At 38.0% G+C, this 17,865-nt stretch overlaps 2 protein-coding genes across 2 annotated transcripts; one reads left to right on the forward strand and one right to left on the reverse strand.

Moving 5' to 3' along the window:
* Positions 1-2,397: 2,397 nt before the first annotated feature.
* LOC306747970 (T-cell surface glycoprotein CD3 zeta chain-like) lies at positions 2,398-9,553 on the reverse strand. Its single transcript, XM_079231078.1, has 7 exons — positions 9,488-9,553; positions 4,859-4,953; positions 4,370-4,405; positions 4,212-4,235; positions 4,070-4,129; positions 3,961-3,990; positions 2,398-2,941 (listed from the first exon to the last, which is right to left on the reverse strand). The coding sequence occupies exons 1-7, from the start codon at positions 9,504-9,506 to the stop codon at positions 2,870-2,872; spliced, it is 336 nt and encodes a 111-aa protein (XP_079087204.1). The 5' UTR covers positions 9,507-9,553; the 3' UTR covers positions 2,398-2,869.
* Positions 9,554-12,408: 2,855 nt separating this feature from the next.
* lamp1b (lysosomal associated membrane protein 1b) lies at positions 12,409-17,865 on the forward strand (the record flags this gene model as incomplete). The annotated part of the gene is made up of 6 exons (XM_079230927.1): positions 12,409-12,469; positions 13,796-13,989; positions 14,098-14,226; positions 14,893-14,959; positions 15,708-15,875; positions 15,962-17,865. 6 exons carry the CDS (start codon positions 12,409-12,411, stop codon positions 16,099-16,101), a joined length of 759 nt encoding a protein of 252 aa, XP_079087053.1. The 3' UTR covers positions 16,102-17,865.

The following is a 17,865-nucleotide window of genomic DNA, read 5'->3' on the forward strand; positions in this document are numbered from 1 at the left end:
TTTGCTGTTTTTTAAGGTTGACAAAGGAAGTGTGGAGCACCAGTTTAGGCAGAAGGAGCTGTTGTATACCTCATTTCTAACTCAAGACTAAGTGAAACCTGCTTTAATCTACTTATGAAATTAAAAAATATATTTAAAAAATACAAAAAACGCAAATAAAGATAAAAAAATAGACAAACTTGTGTCATTTGAGAAGCCCGTTCATACCTGTACTTTGTGAAGGGCTGTGGAAAATGCCACCACACGGGGGAGACAGAATACATACCAGTACTCCACATGAATGTCTGTTGTTTTTATTTCACGATTTGGTGTTTTTATGCTGCACACTGATGTATTTTTCCACATTGGATGGAAATAATTTGTTGTAACTTTAGAGCTAATTTTATTTTAGTGTATTGTATTCCTTTACCTGTCAGTTAAAAGTTACTTTTTGTTATATGAATAGACGACCCCTCCACGTTTAAACACTTTAAGTTTGACAATCCTGTTTTTTTTTTTTCAAGTTTTCTTTTCTCTCTGACCGAGTACAGGTATGTACATGTCTTCCCACATGACGGTGCGCTGTCGCAGCCCGCTCTCGCTTTCCTGTGGTACCAACATTAACCAAAGACTTCTAACTTGATTGTATACAACGCCTGTCTCGGCTCTTCCCCGCCTCAATGCTCGGCATCAATATTCCCGGGCTGCACGCGCTCACCCGAGTCCTTGATTCATCTGTAAAGAGTTTGCGTTTAATTGCATGCGAATGTGTATCCGCCCCGGAAACACTCCGCCGTCCGGTCGGTGCGGCGGTTTCAGTGCCTGTGGGCGGGGATTAAAGGGGAGGGGCTGAGCGGGCTTCTCTGACGGACACGAACCAATCTGGTGGAAGCTGGGTGATGTTTGTTAATACACACTGAGGGTTAATCCTGTGCACACTGTACATGCTCAGGACTCTGTGTGTTTTGCCTGTCTTCAGCGCTGTTGCTAGGATGTCCCCCCTCTCTTCCTCTCTCTCGCTCAAGGACTGTGTTGTCCCTGCCTCTCACAGTGTGTCCGTCTCTTCCTCATCTGTACACTGTATAGTCCAGAACATTTACCCTGTTGTCTCCAGGAATACACATCCTGCGGTCGATTTCAAACTCACTGCTGTGTCCCTCTTCCTCCCTTTTCCCACCTTCTGCTTCTCCTTTGACATTGTCTCTTCACTACAGACTCTTATCAGCTGTGACACTATGCATCATGGTCCTTCTCTCTGCATGGACTGTGTCCCTCCGGCTCAGACCTCTGGCCGACGGGCTTCAGTGACACTTTGTTAATGCTTTACTCCAGGTGAGGTTGTAGGACCTCACAAGCGCTATCCCAAAGCAAAAATCCAAATATTTAACTTTTGACAAATGCAGATACCAAAGATATCTCTCTGTCCTGTGTCTTTCTCTGTTTTTCCTCCCTTCCACCCTGCAGCATGTGTATTAAGAGACAAACCCAGCACTGGCTTCAGTCCTAGCCTCAGTAATTCCAAAGCTAGATGTATATTTTGGTATATTTCCGAGAAAAACTTTCGTGGAAAGCGTCTTTTTCTCGTTTGTTTGTTGTAATCTCTTTTTTCTGTCACAGCATGGAACTAATTGCAGAACTGTCTTACTCTTGGTAGGTTAAAGATATAGTATTTTTGTATGTTTTGGGATTTGTCATGTTTGTGTGTTGTGTGTGTGTGTGTGTGTGTGTGTGTGTGTGTGTGTGTGTGTGTGTGTGTGTGTGTGTGTGTGTGTGTGTGTGTGTGTGTGTGTGTGAGATTATCAGTTCACAGCCTAAGTGACCATGGCTTTCAACAAGGAAAAATGAGAAAACAAAAAAAAAGGAAACGCCAACCATGTACATATTTCGTCTGTGTATCTCAAGAACTGCATTCTGTAAAACATTTACTACTCGCGTGAAAAGCTTGGACTCATCTAAAGGAATGTGTCCCCGATTTATTTCCCTTTTTCTTATTCTGCAGTCTTATGATAGTTGTCTCTCCAGGACTCTTAACGTAAAGAGTCCTGGTTTCCATCGTGGACAAATCACTGAGGCACATTGCTCCCATTGACGACAAGGAAAATAAACAAAACAAAAAAAACTGCCTCCAGTCATGGCGGCGTAGAACTGAAAGGTTGTGTAGGAGTTTTAAGTATGTGAATCAGGATACATAGTAGATTTTGATGCATTTGTCTGCTGTATTTTTGTTGGTTTTGTTTTTATACACATATAAAAATAATCTTTTACTGTAACTGTACAGTTCTCTTTTGTTGTAAACATCATTAAAACATTTTCCAAGTGTTTTGACATGTGCTTTGACTTTTATTGGCATTCAGTTACACAAGTGAAGCTTACTGCGATTAATTTACCTAAGCCACAATTCCTAGCCATACTTGAGGCTTGTCATGTGGTGCAACTGCGAGGTCCACATTTTAATTTATAACTAAAAAATAGTGACATTAGTTTCTGCTGTACTTTATGTTTACCACCTATAAGTAGTGAGCTAATACGCCAAAATATCACGCAGAACAATGTGCCTGCTACACTTCTGCATGCATGGTTAGCATTAGCAAGAGTTTACAGTCTGGGAGAAGTAGCTTACAGTAGAGATGACAGTAATTATATACTAGATTTATGAAACAGTGGAAATAAGGCCCATTATATCATAGTAAAGTTCTTTGAATTCACTTATCACAACAGAGAAAAGCAGCCAATCATAATTTTTGAGAAGCTTGAATACAGAGTGTTTGTCCTTTTTGCTTGATATATTATGAATTAATTGGTCATCAACATACTTTCCCTATTTGGATTACTTATTCAGCTGAATGTTCCAGATCAAAGCAGCAATGGTGTCTCTGGAACAGGCCGGATTTCAGTGTGGAGCAGAGCCACTGGGCATCAGGGACTCAAAGGGCTCTGGATCCCTCTCCTTCGCTGGGACCGACTGGAGAGGAGAGAGGCTAAAAGTTTAAGATCGACACTGATTAGTCCACACGCTCTACCTGGTGACATCACGGGGAGAAGAGTCTGCATGCTTTCTTTACTGCTTACCCAACTGTGAAGCAGAGGTGATAAACCACCCAGATCCTGTTTGTAACACACACAATAAGATGTGCCTTAAGTGATACCTCGTGATCACCTTTATTTAGGTCAGTGTTATTCCATAAGAGTGCACTAGTTTGTTGCGGGTTCGTGGCCCTCTTCCAATATAAAACACTGCAGATGACTTAGTTTCTGCTCATTAATAACAAACAATATATTTCGTTTGTAATGAAAACCGGCAGACATTCGACCCCTGAGGAGTTAGAAATAAATAATAAAATAACCAAAATAAAAATAACTCCAGAAATAGTAAATCATTGTGGATCACAACACTTATTCAAGCTGTGTAAAGAGTGTTTTTATATTTAAATGCACAATGATCACAGTGATGAAAGATGATCACATTCCACTAATCAATATATCTCAGCAATATGCCAATTCAGCTTTGGGAGGAACTTGTTCAAGTTAAAATCAATCCATAAGCAATTTAGTGAAAGGTTTCCCTTTAATAGGCCGTTATCACTGAGGACATTTTGACATGTCACAGCAGGAAAATCACAGGTGTAAAAACTAACTAATGATGGCTCAATTTAATTTAGCTACTTCAGTTTCTGGGTCCTGGTGTTCCACTGTCATGGCTTATGGGACACTTCAATACAACAGAGCCATCGTTCATGTTACCTGTGCTTTTATGACAAATAAACATCTGCTGGGACAGTGGCCCATGTGGGATTTCATAATGAGTTCCAATTTTAATTGTTTGAGATTATTAGTACTATTTTTATTTTTTGCAGAATGATTGAATAGAACAATCACCAGGGAAATTTCCTTTCATTTGGACCCTATCCCACAATTGGAGACATTTTATTATGCTTCACATTTTTAACTGTAAGAGACCACTGAGTGAGTAAATAACCTTACCCTAGTTTTCTTTTTCTTGGCAGCTTTTTTCTAGAAGAGATCAAATACAGCATGATGATCGAATGCTTAGGTGCAAAAAAAAGTCAGCAAGTAAAAAAGTCTTACTTACTTTTCCTTTTGATGGTTCAATCACCTGGTAAGTTTCAGCATCCTTTAGTTTCTGAAGCTCCTGGAGAGCAAATATGAAATTATGAGCAAGCGCTGCAGCAGAGTTAAACATGGTCATCAGGAGGTTTGAGGGTTCTCCTTACCTGGTAAATGCGTTCGCTATCTTCCTGTTGAGTCAGGCACACAAAAAGTGAAATGCACATTGAAGGGATGGAATCTCAGCACAGACACATGCACTCATGAATAAAACAGTTTGTATTAATCAATAAACGGTGGAGAAATGGAAAACTTGGACACTTACAGGCTCTCCAACAGCCACAGGTGACATGCGGGAAAACTACACAGACAGGAAGAAAAACATTAAACAAGCGTTTCATATATGAATATTTCAATTGTTTAAATTATGATTAAGCATTAACAGTTTAATCATTACAAGTGTCCAAATGTATGCCTTCAAATTAAGTTGTTGGTTGGGCAAAACAAGCAATTTGAAGATGTTATCCTGCTCGGAGAAGTTGTAATAAGCATATTTGTTTTACTATTTAATGACCTTGTAAGAACATCTAATCAAAGATACAAAAAATAATAATCAGATTAATTGATAAATACAACACGTGTTTACATCTGAGAAACCAAAAGTTGTAAGGTATTAAATTAATAAATAATCAGTTGTTAAAACTCATGAATAAGCTTTCTGTCAGTCAACTAAACAATGAATGGGCTCATTATAATTGTGACCTTGACCCAGTGTGGTGACTCTGCAGCCGGTACTTCCTGTGCTGCATCTCACCTTTTCTCTGAAGAAGAGCGCCGTGGCAACGATGCAGTAAACAACCAGAAACGAGTCCAGGAAGTAGCAGATGACCGGATCGGTGAAAAAAGTTTCTACAGGAGAGAAAATGTATAGTTTTTATATTTGATTACATTTCTGAAGGGTTTCAATATTTCTATTTTGTGAGATATTTCCTCCACTAAATACATTTTAGAGGACATTTTTGATGGATAATCAAATAAAAGACATTTTATTTGCTTTTGCTTGCAAATCCATATTTAAAAAGAAACAAATTTAGATGATATAAGTCTATACAATAGATTCATCCTCAGCAGGGAAATTCACATTACTGCAGCACAAAAGAAGCCTTAGGGATGAAGTGAGTAAAAAAATGTAATAAATGTCATTGTAGCAAGAGCTTAAAACATCATATACTTTATAGACCTTGGACTATATGTATCCACTAATTGTGCAAACATCGTTGTGATTAGCATATGCACAAAAATAAGGAGTGTAACTCTAAAATACTTTGTTTCACAGCAGACATTTTGACTTTAAACAGGTGTCACTAATAACGTGAACGGTGGCTTTGTTTTATTCAAGTGTCCCAGTAAAACATTACAGTATTTACAACTGTGTCTTTCCTACGGTTATTCTGTGAAACGCCCTTTTGGAATAACATTACACATTAAACTTTAAACAATAAACAGAGTGCAAGAAATGGGAGCATGTTTAAATTTACAATTAAATCTACAATAGAATATAAAATTAAAGTACACAGACAAACAAAGTACTTTACGGTGAAATGGTAAAGTGGCAAGTGTTAGTTTATAGTATTTGTATGCATTTATATCAGAAGCTATTCACTAAAGAAGCTCACCACAGTAATTTTGGCTTTAGTAGAAATATGCTACTTTATACCTTGTCCACTAGGACAATATATATTTTTTTATCTGTTATTTATTTGACAATTAAATGGAATAAATACAAACTTTTAGATAAACCTTTCTTTTCTATAGTTGTTTATTTTTTCTTAAGTAAAACAATAAAGTGAAGAAAAAAATATTGTAGTTTAAATACAACTAAAAGAAACAGATAAAAGTATATTTAAACATAAGATATATACATTACATACATTAAATTAGACTATATCATTGTGTTGTACCAATATTTATGCAAATATATATTCATGCAAAATACATATTCAGAAACAAGTAGCTGTAGTTTATGTACACATAAAATAAATGTGGGAATATAGTGTATACTGCATATGTCTCATGAATACATACAAATATATGTAAATGTCTAAAACAAGGATTCTTATATATGATAATAAAAACAAATATTGTGATGCACTGTTTTATGCAATATAAGATACAATACATAAATAATAATAATAATTTAATATATACAAATATAATGTAATGCATTACAATGGAGTTCTTATTTTGTATTGATATTATTATTATTACTTGCAGTGGGTAAAATGCCTTTATAAACACTTCTTCTACTATTGGGTGTATAAGTATGAATAACAATTTATTAATATCATAATCGAAATATCCAACAGCCGACAAGTATCACTGGATACGCATGTATCTTGATGGATCTCAATGAACAAAAATGAAACACCTTCCATTGGCATATTTTATATTTGTTAACTTGCTTCATGTAAAATGTTTCAAATACAGTTCATTTACTTGGGATATTATTAATTTAAATGTCCGAAAGTCATTTTTTTATTCTGACTTTAGAAACAAACTATAATGGGCCTCCAGAGTCGGTGAGAGAGAGAGAGAGAGAGAGAGAGAGAGAGAGAGAGAGAGAGAGAACGAGAGAGAGTGTGTGTGTGTGTGTGTGTGTGTGTGTGTGTGTGTGTGTGTGTGTGTGTGTGTGTGTGTGTGTGTGTGTAAACTGTAACGTGACATACAGGATATCCATTCTGCAACATGTAATGGAAAATAGCAACATGTGCACAACGTGAGGGTTGAGTAAGACCCCTGAAACAGGAAATAAGAAACTATATCTCCAGTTCAGTGGATCAAACGCCTTCCTGTCAGTTCGATGGGCTGCACTGAGGTTTTGGTGAGACGTGTTTATCTCGCTGTGCGGTTGGAGCAGAAGGCGTGTTTTGAAAGCTTCACCAGTGGTGGTGATTAATTGAAGCTATAACATCAGATCTTGATCTTCGAAAGTTGCTTCAGGATGTAGAATTTCATCGAGATTACTTTTATACTTCAGAAAGGAAAATAACTGTCACGAAGCGGGAATGTTAAGATGAGCAATCCAACTGGTCAAAGTTCTCAAAATGACACATTTCATTGTGTTTTATCTTGTTTTTTCATTCTTATGTAAATTGTTAATTGTGAAGAGAAAAAACACACACATTGGTAGTCTATTTATAAATGCCACGATACCCTGAATAGAATATTTCAACCTTTTGTGAAATAAGCTAATTGTACAACTCTCATGTCTATTGCCTGAATATGGAGCTGCAGACACTGGTCACTTTAGCTTAATGTAAAGCATAAAGACAGGAAACAGTGAAAAGAGCGAGCATGGCTCTGTCCAAAGTAACACAACTATGTAACACAACCCACCAGCCCCCTAAATATACTATCTAATACCTTACAGATGTTATTTTACCTTTGGACTGAGCCACGCCAGGTGTTTCCCCTCGTTGTTGTGTACAGTGTTTCTGCTACGCTAACCGGCTGCTGTTTATAGCTTCATAATCAGCAGACAGAAATTTTGGGAAATATACTTTATAAATGTGCTTTCTAACAGAGAGTTCGATAATAAGAGTATTACCACTCTTGTGTCTGAATGTTTAAAAATAAAGCATACATTAGCTTAACTTAGCTTAACTTGAACCTCAAGTCTCCACATTTTTTATGGCCGCACCATTTCATAAAACACATTTATTTCTACACATTTCCCAAATATTTTGCTTTATATTTTTACTAGTTTTTTAATTATATGCTTTCTTACAGACAGAAAGCTGGGGGAGTGGAACCAATGGATTTCACAATGTCAAGCAGCCAGTTAGCTCAGCAGAAAGACTGTAAACAGCCAAAGGGGGAAACAGCTAGCCCGTCTTTCCCCACCAACAGCTCAGTTTTAGTATAAATTAAACAAATTACATATGTTATGGAGTGTGGTGCTGGTGGGGATTGTGTTACCTTTGGACAGAGTCAGGCCAACACACAACATTTTTTTTTTTTAATTATACTGGAAATCGTAAAGCAAAAATAACAAACAAACTAAAAAACATCAACGTGTCACTTGAGGAAAGGTTTGTAAAATGATGCCCAGCATATTTAAAATGCTTTCATTTTGTGAGATGATTTTGTAGTCTGAATATTTAATTCAGTGTAAAACATATATATATATATATATATATATATATATATATATATATATATATATATATAGCTTTATTGAAGAGCTGAAACAAGCGGAAACACAATCAACACAGTACACCGTCAGACAGGATCAAATCTATTCCACCCGAAAGGAGCTGTATGTAGATGGATTCTTCTAAATGTGGATGTATTTAATCGCTCTCAGCATTCTTAATGCTACATTTCACACTTTTCCTGGTCATTTTTTTGTGATGGTTTCTTACTCAGTCTGGCTAACATAAGAGACGCGTATTTCTACATTCACCTTTAGTGTTTTCATGCTCCGTAAAGTGTCTGGAGGAAGATTATTTATTAATGCACGCTTTCTTTCATCACGATGAATCTGACTGAAGTACATGACAAGACTTAAAAGAGTTTTTTTTAAATATTTTTCTCAACCCTCTCCTACAACAACATAAAAGGGAAAGTTTGCGAAACATCAAATGCACACAAACTTCTCCTCATGAGAACTTTTCAAGTTAAACCCAGAGGAAATAAAGGCAGTACATTTTTGTGTACTTTATTTTGACACTGCTGGATTATAGACATATCTTTTTTAATTTTAATCTTTTTTAAAAGTGACATGTGATTGCAGAACATGGTTTAGTTTATGAAAGGATGCACGAGAGAAATAAAATAACCCAAATCCCTCCGCAGTATGTAACATTCAAGAGCAATAAACATAACATGTATTTTCTGAATTGGATTAAAATGTTTGTATCATCAATGAATAGCATTATTGTGTATACTTTTATTTCAATTTCCAGTGTCTATTTACAGACACTATTCTCATAACATTACATGGAAACTGTGAATACGCTCTCATGTCTTAATTTCCTTACCTTGTGACTAAACCTCTAACAGCTACTTTTTCCATCAGATGAAGAAGATATCTCCTCTCATATTGTCTTTGTCTCTCAACAGGATAGACATCAGGTATTTACTGCTCACTCTTGATAATATTTTATACATTATACATTATGCTTGATATAATGTTATTTACAGGCTTGAGGGCAGCCTGTTCTTTCGACTGTAATTTACCCGAGCACGGGTGGCCTGTGTCACGGAAGATAACAAGGTTGTGAATACAAAATGCATTAGTGTTTAGTTTGTAAATAATCAAACATCAGTCTCTTAAAACCACGAGTCGGTTCCAATGCCAGACAGGTTATAAGGGTATGCTTCATCTTATATGCAAACATTTAGGCTCAAACTCATTTATAAAGTCCAGAAAGTCACTTACCATCAGAGGAAGCTGCCATGACTCTCTCTCCTCGTCTCTCTTTCTGCCCGTTCTGTGGAAACACACTTTTCTTTCTGTCTTTCTCTCCTGGTTGCTTCTGGTTGTTTCACTCTTATTTTTCCGTGATCAGAGGAAGTGGCTGAACTGACTGCCTGCCAATGGACGGAGACGTTGGCTGTGTGAACCTCAAACCACCGAACACCCACATGAAGTCTAAGTGAGTCTTGTTCAACTTTTATCTCAAAGGTGACTAAATTTCTCCCTCCAGGCTAATCTGAGCATCACTGATAATAAACTCATCTGACTCTGATATTCCTCTATTACTGTAGATGTACAATCCGCACGCAATTTCTTTAATAGACCAACACAGTTGTTCCCTCTGTTAAACATGCAATATATATATATCAATTATTAAATAGTTAGAACACACTGTAATGTAGTTATAAGCATTTATAAGACACCATTTAAGTGTTTCATCATGAGTTCTTTTCCATTTTTAAACATTAATTACCTTTTCCGGTATTCCTTTTGTGTCTGTGGCAAATGCAAAACAAATGTTCTAACTACCAATACATGTTTTATAAGATACTGTCCATTATGCAACATTACAGTTGTGTTATGCAGTGTCATCAAGCTTACTTTACCCATTTCTTCATATGAATTTTAGCTGTTGACAAAAACAAAAGTAAACACTTAATGTCCTTATATCTGCTCACAGATAGTGTTAAACCATGTTTGTAATATACTGGCTATACATTCTATCTAAAGTAGGGGGGTTTATATAATAGACGACAAAGTCATCTCATTTAAGGGGAATTTTGTTCCTTTATTACCTTTTAGAGGTACATAGAGGTACATTGCATCAGTTTTACAAGCTACTTGCAGGGATGAATAAACTTTAAGAATGCAGATTATGTCACAGGCCTGGATGGAAATGTGGCCTAAAGTCTAAACCACAGGTAATCATGAGTATAAATCAGATGGTATAGGTTGTGAAGTACAAAATGCGCCTGTTGGTGAATAACTCGAGAAATATAAAGAGTCTATCAGCAGATAGATTGATTCTACATTTGCAGCCTGGGACACTCCATTTAAGTAAGTGTTCAAAAAGTCAAAAGATAAGTTGACCCCTATGATACTTAAATGTTAGTGTGTGTCTGTGTAAAGGAAGAGGTTACCAAAAGGAGACCTCTGCACTTTCCAAAGAGTTGTGTCAGTCTCCAGTTGCATAATCACACTGATCTGTGACACTCACAGAGACTATTGAACTAGCATTGAGGTAAGCGAGGTCAGGTGAAGTTGCAGGGAGCAGACTTTACTTTGACATTTGTGTGTGAGATGTTCAGGGGCTCCTGACTAAGGTCTGACCTCTGGAGCCTTTAATTAGACGCCACCTTCAAGCTCCTGGACGCGGTCAGTAAATCAGACAAATCAAGTGGTTGTTCCTGTGAGGGACACAAGGCAACAAAACTAACAACTAAATAAATGATCATGTATGGATATAATACATTTACAATCTGTTTTAAATACCTTGCTATAATGAACTTTTATGAAGAATCATCAGAATTAAAAATCTTACTTAAAGGAACAACGTGTATCATTGAGGGATATATTGACAGAAATGGAATATAACATGTATAAGTGTGTTTTTCTTTATTGTGAAGTTGACTGAAAATCTAATTTATTGTGTTTTTGTTCCCAAAGAAGTTTGGGCGCCCAAGACCCCTTGATCAATCAACACTTCAGACCACCTGAAAATCTCAATGGCAAAATTACAGGTGGATGTCAATTTTCAGAAGTTTCCCTAGGTTGCAATCTTCAACCTCACTGCTCGATGTCGCCAACTCCTACACACTGCACCTTGAAGTACAAATACAGTACTTAGAATAGCAGATAAAATGTATAGTACTCATTCTTGAAAAGTGGCACGTGTGACTGACATTTAATTGACATTATTAGATTGAACGGATGCATCAGTGTGAGCAGTATTTTATTTCTCTAAATATAAGGCAGCAGTTTGTCAGTTTTGTTCCAAGATAAATCTGTTTCTGATTAATTGGTGACAAAATCAATAAAAGCAAAGCTCTTTTGTGAAATAATTGTAGCCTATGCCTTGAACAATTATCTAAATGAAACCATGTGAGATGTTTACAGTGTTTGGCAGAGTTGCTAACAGCTACTAAACTTCTGAAACGTGACAAAGAGACCCAGCTGATTATTAATAGCAAGACAACACTTCTTGACTGATTTAATATTTTAAACAATGTTTTTTTATTTTGTTTATTTAGCTAATCAGATGTATTTTTAATGAAAAATCTTCATCTGAAAGATAATTACTGACTGCTAGTCTGATGTTAAATAACTGCTTTGAGTAGAAGTATAAAGTAGCAAAAGTACTCAAGTAATGTACCTCGAAAGGCTTGAGCACAGTACACACATTGTGTACTGTGATACCACTGGATAAAGACATGCCAGTGTCGTATCTAGACTTTAAATACCGTGATTTATCCTTTAATTCTTAAATAAATGTTTTAATAAGCAGGGCGCGCGCGGGCTTGTGTGTGCGCGTGTGTCTGCTGCTCAGCACGTGACTTCCTGGGTGTTTCTTAAAGCCCTGTCACATGATCCCGATGTTAGTCTTCTTCGTGTAGCGGCGGTGATAAAGTGTGAGAAGACGAGCTGCATTACCCTCACGGCTCGGATAGGACAATATGACACGTTAGAACTTGTAACCAGAAACGGTCGTGTGTGTGTCTGGAGAGCAGGTCTTTGTCATTTCAACAAATCAGAGCGCGTGACTTTTATTTCCCTTCGCTGCTGCTGCCGTTAGCATAACAGCTGCTGAGCTAACCGTAGCTAGCTAACGGTTATTGTGTTGCTGTGATTTGACCCGAGACGAACCGGAGAGGAACCGGAGAAACATGACGCAGATCGGCGGTGTCCAGTCGTGGTGCCTGGGAGTGACGTTACAGTTGATTTTAGGTGAGTTACTACCGGTTTAGGACCAGAACTAACCCGGTACCGGAGATCACAGACAACCTGACGTCACGCCGTCAGAATCGTTAGGAATAGCGAGTATAAGAGCGGCGGTTAGTGTGTCAGACACGCACGTGCGAGTCCAGTGTGCTGGGTTCGGGGATGGAGGGTCTCCCTGTCCTCCGTCACCACCTGAGAGAGCAGGAGGAAGAATGTTTGTCAGTTTCTTTGATAGTCCATTATCAAGTATATGGGGGTTATTGATAATGGTGGACAATAATACATGCATAAAACTTAAGTTAAGTTTGTAAACACAGTTTTGAGTTCATTGTAGTTCAAAGCCGGGTCTTGTACTATAGGTTGATGTATATAGTGACTTGATTTGTGTCAACGTTTTTAAATACAAAAGTTCAGTTACCTCATTGATTATCATTAATGGACCTCAACATTAGTTGTGGTGTCATGAAGCCATAATCATACATGCACTTCTGAAACTTGAGTTAATGTGAACACGGAGACATTTTACTCCTTTAGGAGATAAAGGTAAACACATTCTTCTAGTCTGAAACCCTGCTCACCTATTATTCTGCACAAACCGAAACAACCAAGTGAAGTACAATAAGAAAAACTAGTTTTTGACTGGAGGGGGTGTTTATATTATTTGGCTGCAACTTCACTAGTTTTTCGTGGCAAATATTATACTTGATAAAAGTTCTAACAATTAGTTGTTTGACAGAAAAATAATAAATTTTTATGTTTATTTTTTTCAAGCTTCTTGAATGTGAATATTTGCTGCTTTTCTAACTTTTTTTTAAGATGGTTAATTCAATCTATTTTGGTTTTAATTGTTGGTGGGACAAGACAAGTAAATTAAAGGAATTAGTGGGCACTTGTGTTTCACTCTTTTCTGACACTTTATCAACTGAACGATTAATCTTCAGCCCGTTCCGTCTCCTCTACGTCTATCTTGCAATATCAAGATTTTGTGTTTAGATGTCCCGGCAAGCCTCAAAGCTCTGGTATCTGATATAACATGTGAGAGTATTTGTACACTTTGTACACTGCTATTGCCTAGTTAAGGATTTGAATATTTGTTTTACCTGATTGCGATAGTCCCATTTTAACATAACCAGATCAAGAGTGTAAAATATACATTTTTAGATACAAATGGAAATAAAAGTCTTGCGTTGAATTAAAATGTGAGTCTTCATCACGTCTGGAGTGAAAGCTTGTAATCAAAATGGGCCCGTCCAACAGATCAAAACCTGATGTGTTTGTTGAAATCATATTTAATTAATATTCACTAGACTCACAACTAAGTACTTTTTGCAGCTGCCGTCCTGCACCAGGGTCTAGCTACAGTTGCCCCGCCCACAACGGCCCAAACCACTACTGCGCCGCACAAAGACCCCGGCAGACCTGAGAAGGGAAACTACATTGTCACCAGAAGCAACGGTACTGCCTGTTTACGGGCATCCATGGGTCTCCAGCTCAACGTCACCTTCAACTCTCTCTCCCAAAATAAGGTGCCTACAAATAAAGCACCAACCAGGTGTCTGCATTCAGTTGGAGCTAAAAATACAGACACATTAGCAAGTTTGAAATGCTATACGTTAACTCTTATTCATTTACAGACGGTGCAGGATGTTGTGAACCTTCAGCCCAATCTGACAAAGACCTCTGGATCATGTGACTCGGACAGAGCCTCCCTGCTGCTCTCAATGGATGCAGAGAAGACCAACCTCACCTTTATCTTCACTCTGGTAAGTTACTGTGGTTCTTTCTCATTTCCTTCTTCTGTGCCACCTCGATTTCTCGCTCCTCTGATAAACGATTCTGATCCTCTGACTTGTGACCCCAAAATCAATCTTAGTGCTCCATCTTAAAGTACATCTCAATTCCTAAAATGCATCTCAAGGACCGAGAAAGCTTGCCGGAGGAGATATGAGAGGAAACATCGGTGTGTGTCCTTTTGCGGAAGAAGTTTTTGGCACACTGACTAATGTAACCGTTCCTTTTTGTAATCATGAATCATATTTATTTATGATGATCAGCTGCGCCTTTCACCTGATACTTATGTTTTTATCCTGAATGTAGCTTGTGAATTGAATTAATAGTAAATCTATGTCACGAACACCGTTATGCTCATCTGATGGAGATCATAAAATCCAGCGATGGACAGCTGAAGCGGCAGTGCCATGCCACATATTCAATTGACAACTTTAAAATGACGGTCCGAGGCGAGACTTGAGGATGTCTCATTTGTTAAATTGCTGTTGCCTTGACTCGTCCACTAGCATCTCATCATGACCATGTGCACAAAACCACTTGTACTTCATGAAATCGCCACTAGGTGGCAGATGAAGCTTGAGGTAAACTCACTTTACTGCAACGTTACTGACTTTAGCCGTCTTGCTGTTTCCCTCCAGAATGCCACGTCCCATAAGTACCACCTGAGTGAAGTGTCTCTGGCAGCAGAGTGGCCAGACATGAAAGGTGAGTGCGTCTGACCTCCCAGTGTCTATGGTAACGACCATATCAGGTTATAAATAGGCACATGTCCAACTGATCCTGCGATACATACTGTAACTCACAGTGATTTGGTGTTGAACTCAATTTAATTTAGACAGTGAAGTGGCTCTTTTGACAATGCAGTTGGTAAGTACAAAGGAAACGTTTTACGTGTGCTCTCTGTTACAAATTGCTTTTTTTTGTTTTGGAACATGAGTCAGAGAGGGGCCCACATTAATCAGTTACACGTGCATGGCTTGAGTTGACACACATTATCTTCCTTTATAATTTATACAAGACAGGTGACCGTAACAGACAGGTTACAGTAAACTTAATAAGAGAAGCATTTTTGTGATGTTACAGCCTTGGCTTTGAATAGTATACTCTTTTATTTTTTCAAATCCACAATGTGTTTTTTTTCTACACATTGGAATTGTAACTGAATAGTATTGTTTATGCTAATTGCTGGGATATTGTCTTGTTATGTTTTCAATTAGCTCTTTTGTAGTGATCCTTCTGCTTATTTTTTTTTTGTTATATATAATGGATGCAATTACTGTTGAGATCATCTGCGGCCTTCATTTAATCCTGTCTGCCGGCATCCTTTAAAGTTGATCTTCATTCATTTAAAGCTGTTCTCCATCGTCTCATTTAGTATCTCGTCTGCATTACTTTTTGTTTTACTTGACTTCTTTTCCCCCATAACCACTCCCTACTCTGTCCTCGGCTGTAGAGCCCTTATCGGCCAATAACCGCAGTCTGGACTACCTGCGGGGCACCTTTGGGTTCTCGTACATGTGCCACGAGGAGCAAACTCTGGATGTGGCCCAGGATTTGTCCATCAACACCTTCCAGTTGCAGGTGCAGCCATTCGGCCTCACCGGAGATCAGTTTGGAGCAGGTAAACACTCCGTCTGGTAGACTTGAACTATAAGGAATCTGCTTTCTCGCTTTAACTTGTCCTCTCTGGTGTTTTCACTCTTTCAGCCGAGGAATGCCAGTTGGATGAGGATGACATGTTGATCCCCATCATAGTCGGAGCAGCTTTAGCCGGTCTTGTCCTCATCGTGCTCTTGGCTTACCTCATCGGTAGGAAGAGGAGCCACGCTGGCTACCAGACCATCTGAGGTCACTTGTCGCTCTCATGTTCCCAGAGGCTAGTGCGTGCTATCCCACCCTTTAAGATTAACCACTGTTTTGAGACTTACCCCTCCACCCTGTCCCCTTAAATCCCTTCTTCCTCCCTGCAGCTGTGTGTGTGCTGTTGTTTGCCCTCATCAGTAACACTAGTCATTATCACTTGGTGGAGGTTGATATGCTCTTTCTGAACGGACGCACTCATTCATAAAGAAAGGGTTTTATTTGAAGATTAAAAAAAAAAAAAAAAAGGCCAGTACTACGTGACAGAGGGGATGGATGTTGATCAGAGAGTTCACGAGAGTTCTCTAATTGCATTGTACTATTTATGATTTCTGTGAAAGGAATTTTGAGGGATTTGGTGATTTGAGGAGAGCCACTGTAGCGTTTCTTGTTCATCTGCTTTAGGGCGACGATTGTTTTGTAGTCTCCCCCTAAATGAGGTTTGTTATTATAAAGGGAATATTTTTGGCTGTAACTTAATCTGCTTCAGAAAGTAAAGATCTGATGTGTTTTTTTAATATATTTTTTTTGATTGCAACTCAACATTCAGCCCAAGTTTGTAGAATTTGTTAACATACTAAAATCACTGTAACCTAATCTTAACAAGGACATGTGAGGCGTCCCCTAAGTATTTAAGATGCATTTAGGAATGTATTTTGTTCACTGGGATTAGTGATGATATGTCACGTTATTTCTCGCTTGAGGAACTCAACTCATTGCACAAGCAGTTTTCAACTGTGTAAATAAATGTCTTTGGGCTTTTTCACTTCATTTTGGGAAATGTGCTCATTTGATTTCTTGCTGAGAGTTGGATGAGAAGATCAATACCATTCTCATATTTGCTAAATGTAAAGCTACAGTCAGCTGGCCGTTAACTTGGCACAAAGACTCTAAAACTCACGAATATTTTTATATCATGATGAGATAGATTTCGTTTGTTAATCTGTACAAGAGCCGAAGTGTTGACCCACTTTGGCATGTGGTTAACCCCGAGAACATGTGGGTGAGCTTTAGAGTTGCTGATGGGCATATTTCTTAGCTTTTAGACAGAGCCATGCTAGCTTCCTGTCTTTATGCTAAGCTAACTGTCTCCTGGCTGTATTTTTATATTGTCAGTATAGACATGAGTGGCATCAGTGTTCTCTAATTCTAAGCACAAATGTGGATTTTCCAAAATGTTAAACTATTTGGAGTCTGTTTCAATGTTTGCACAAGAACAGGAGTTGCACTCAAACAATCTAAAAAAACACTTCAGTTTGCTTCGGTGAATGGAAAAAGCTCAGGACATCACCGTAAGAGTGTAATAATCTGGAAGTGTTAAAAATCCACTGGGTGGTTTTATTTGTTTTTCTTTCCCCCTGAATATGGCCCCACTTAGGATTTAGCTTGCTGAAGGGGAAGAAGTTGCACTGAAGTTATCTCAAATAGCCCCCTGTAAGGATTAAAGTGGCCAAAATAAGATGGTCAGTGTTCATCAGTGCCTTCCCAGCTGTAACACAGATGGGATTAAAGTAAAGCCAATATCGTATAGAGGTACTCACTCACTGACACTGTGCTGCCATGCCTGGGACACGCTGTCTCACATAGCCTGCGTTTACTGTTACTACCATATGCATTGTTTGGTGTTGTAGGAGAAAGTGCAGATGTTTTTTTTTTTTTTTTTTTTTTTTTAATGTTTTTATCCTCCTTGATCTAAATGTCCATGTAGTGATTTAATCATGTTTTAATTGATTAGTTTGAGCTGTTTTCTA

The sequence above is a fragment of the Taurulus bubalis genome (genome assembly GCF_910589615.1).
Source record: "Taurulus bubalis genome assembly, chromosome: 15".
Classification (NCBI taxonomy): domain Eukaryota; kingdom Metazoa; phylum Chordata; class Actinopteri; order Perciformes; family Cottidae; genus Taurulus; species Taurulus bubalis.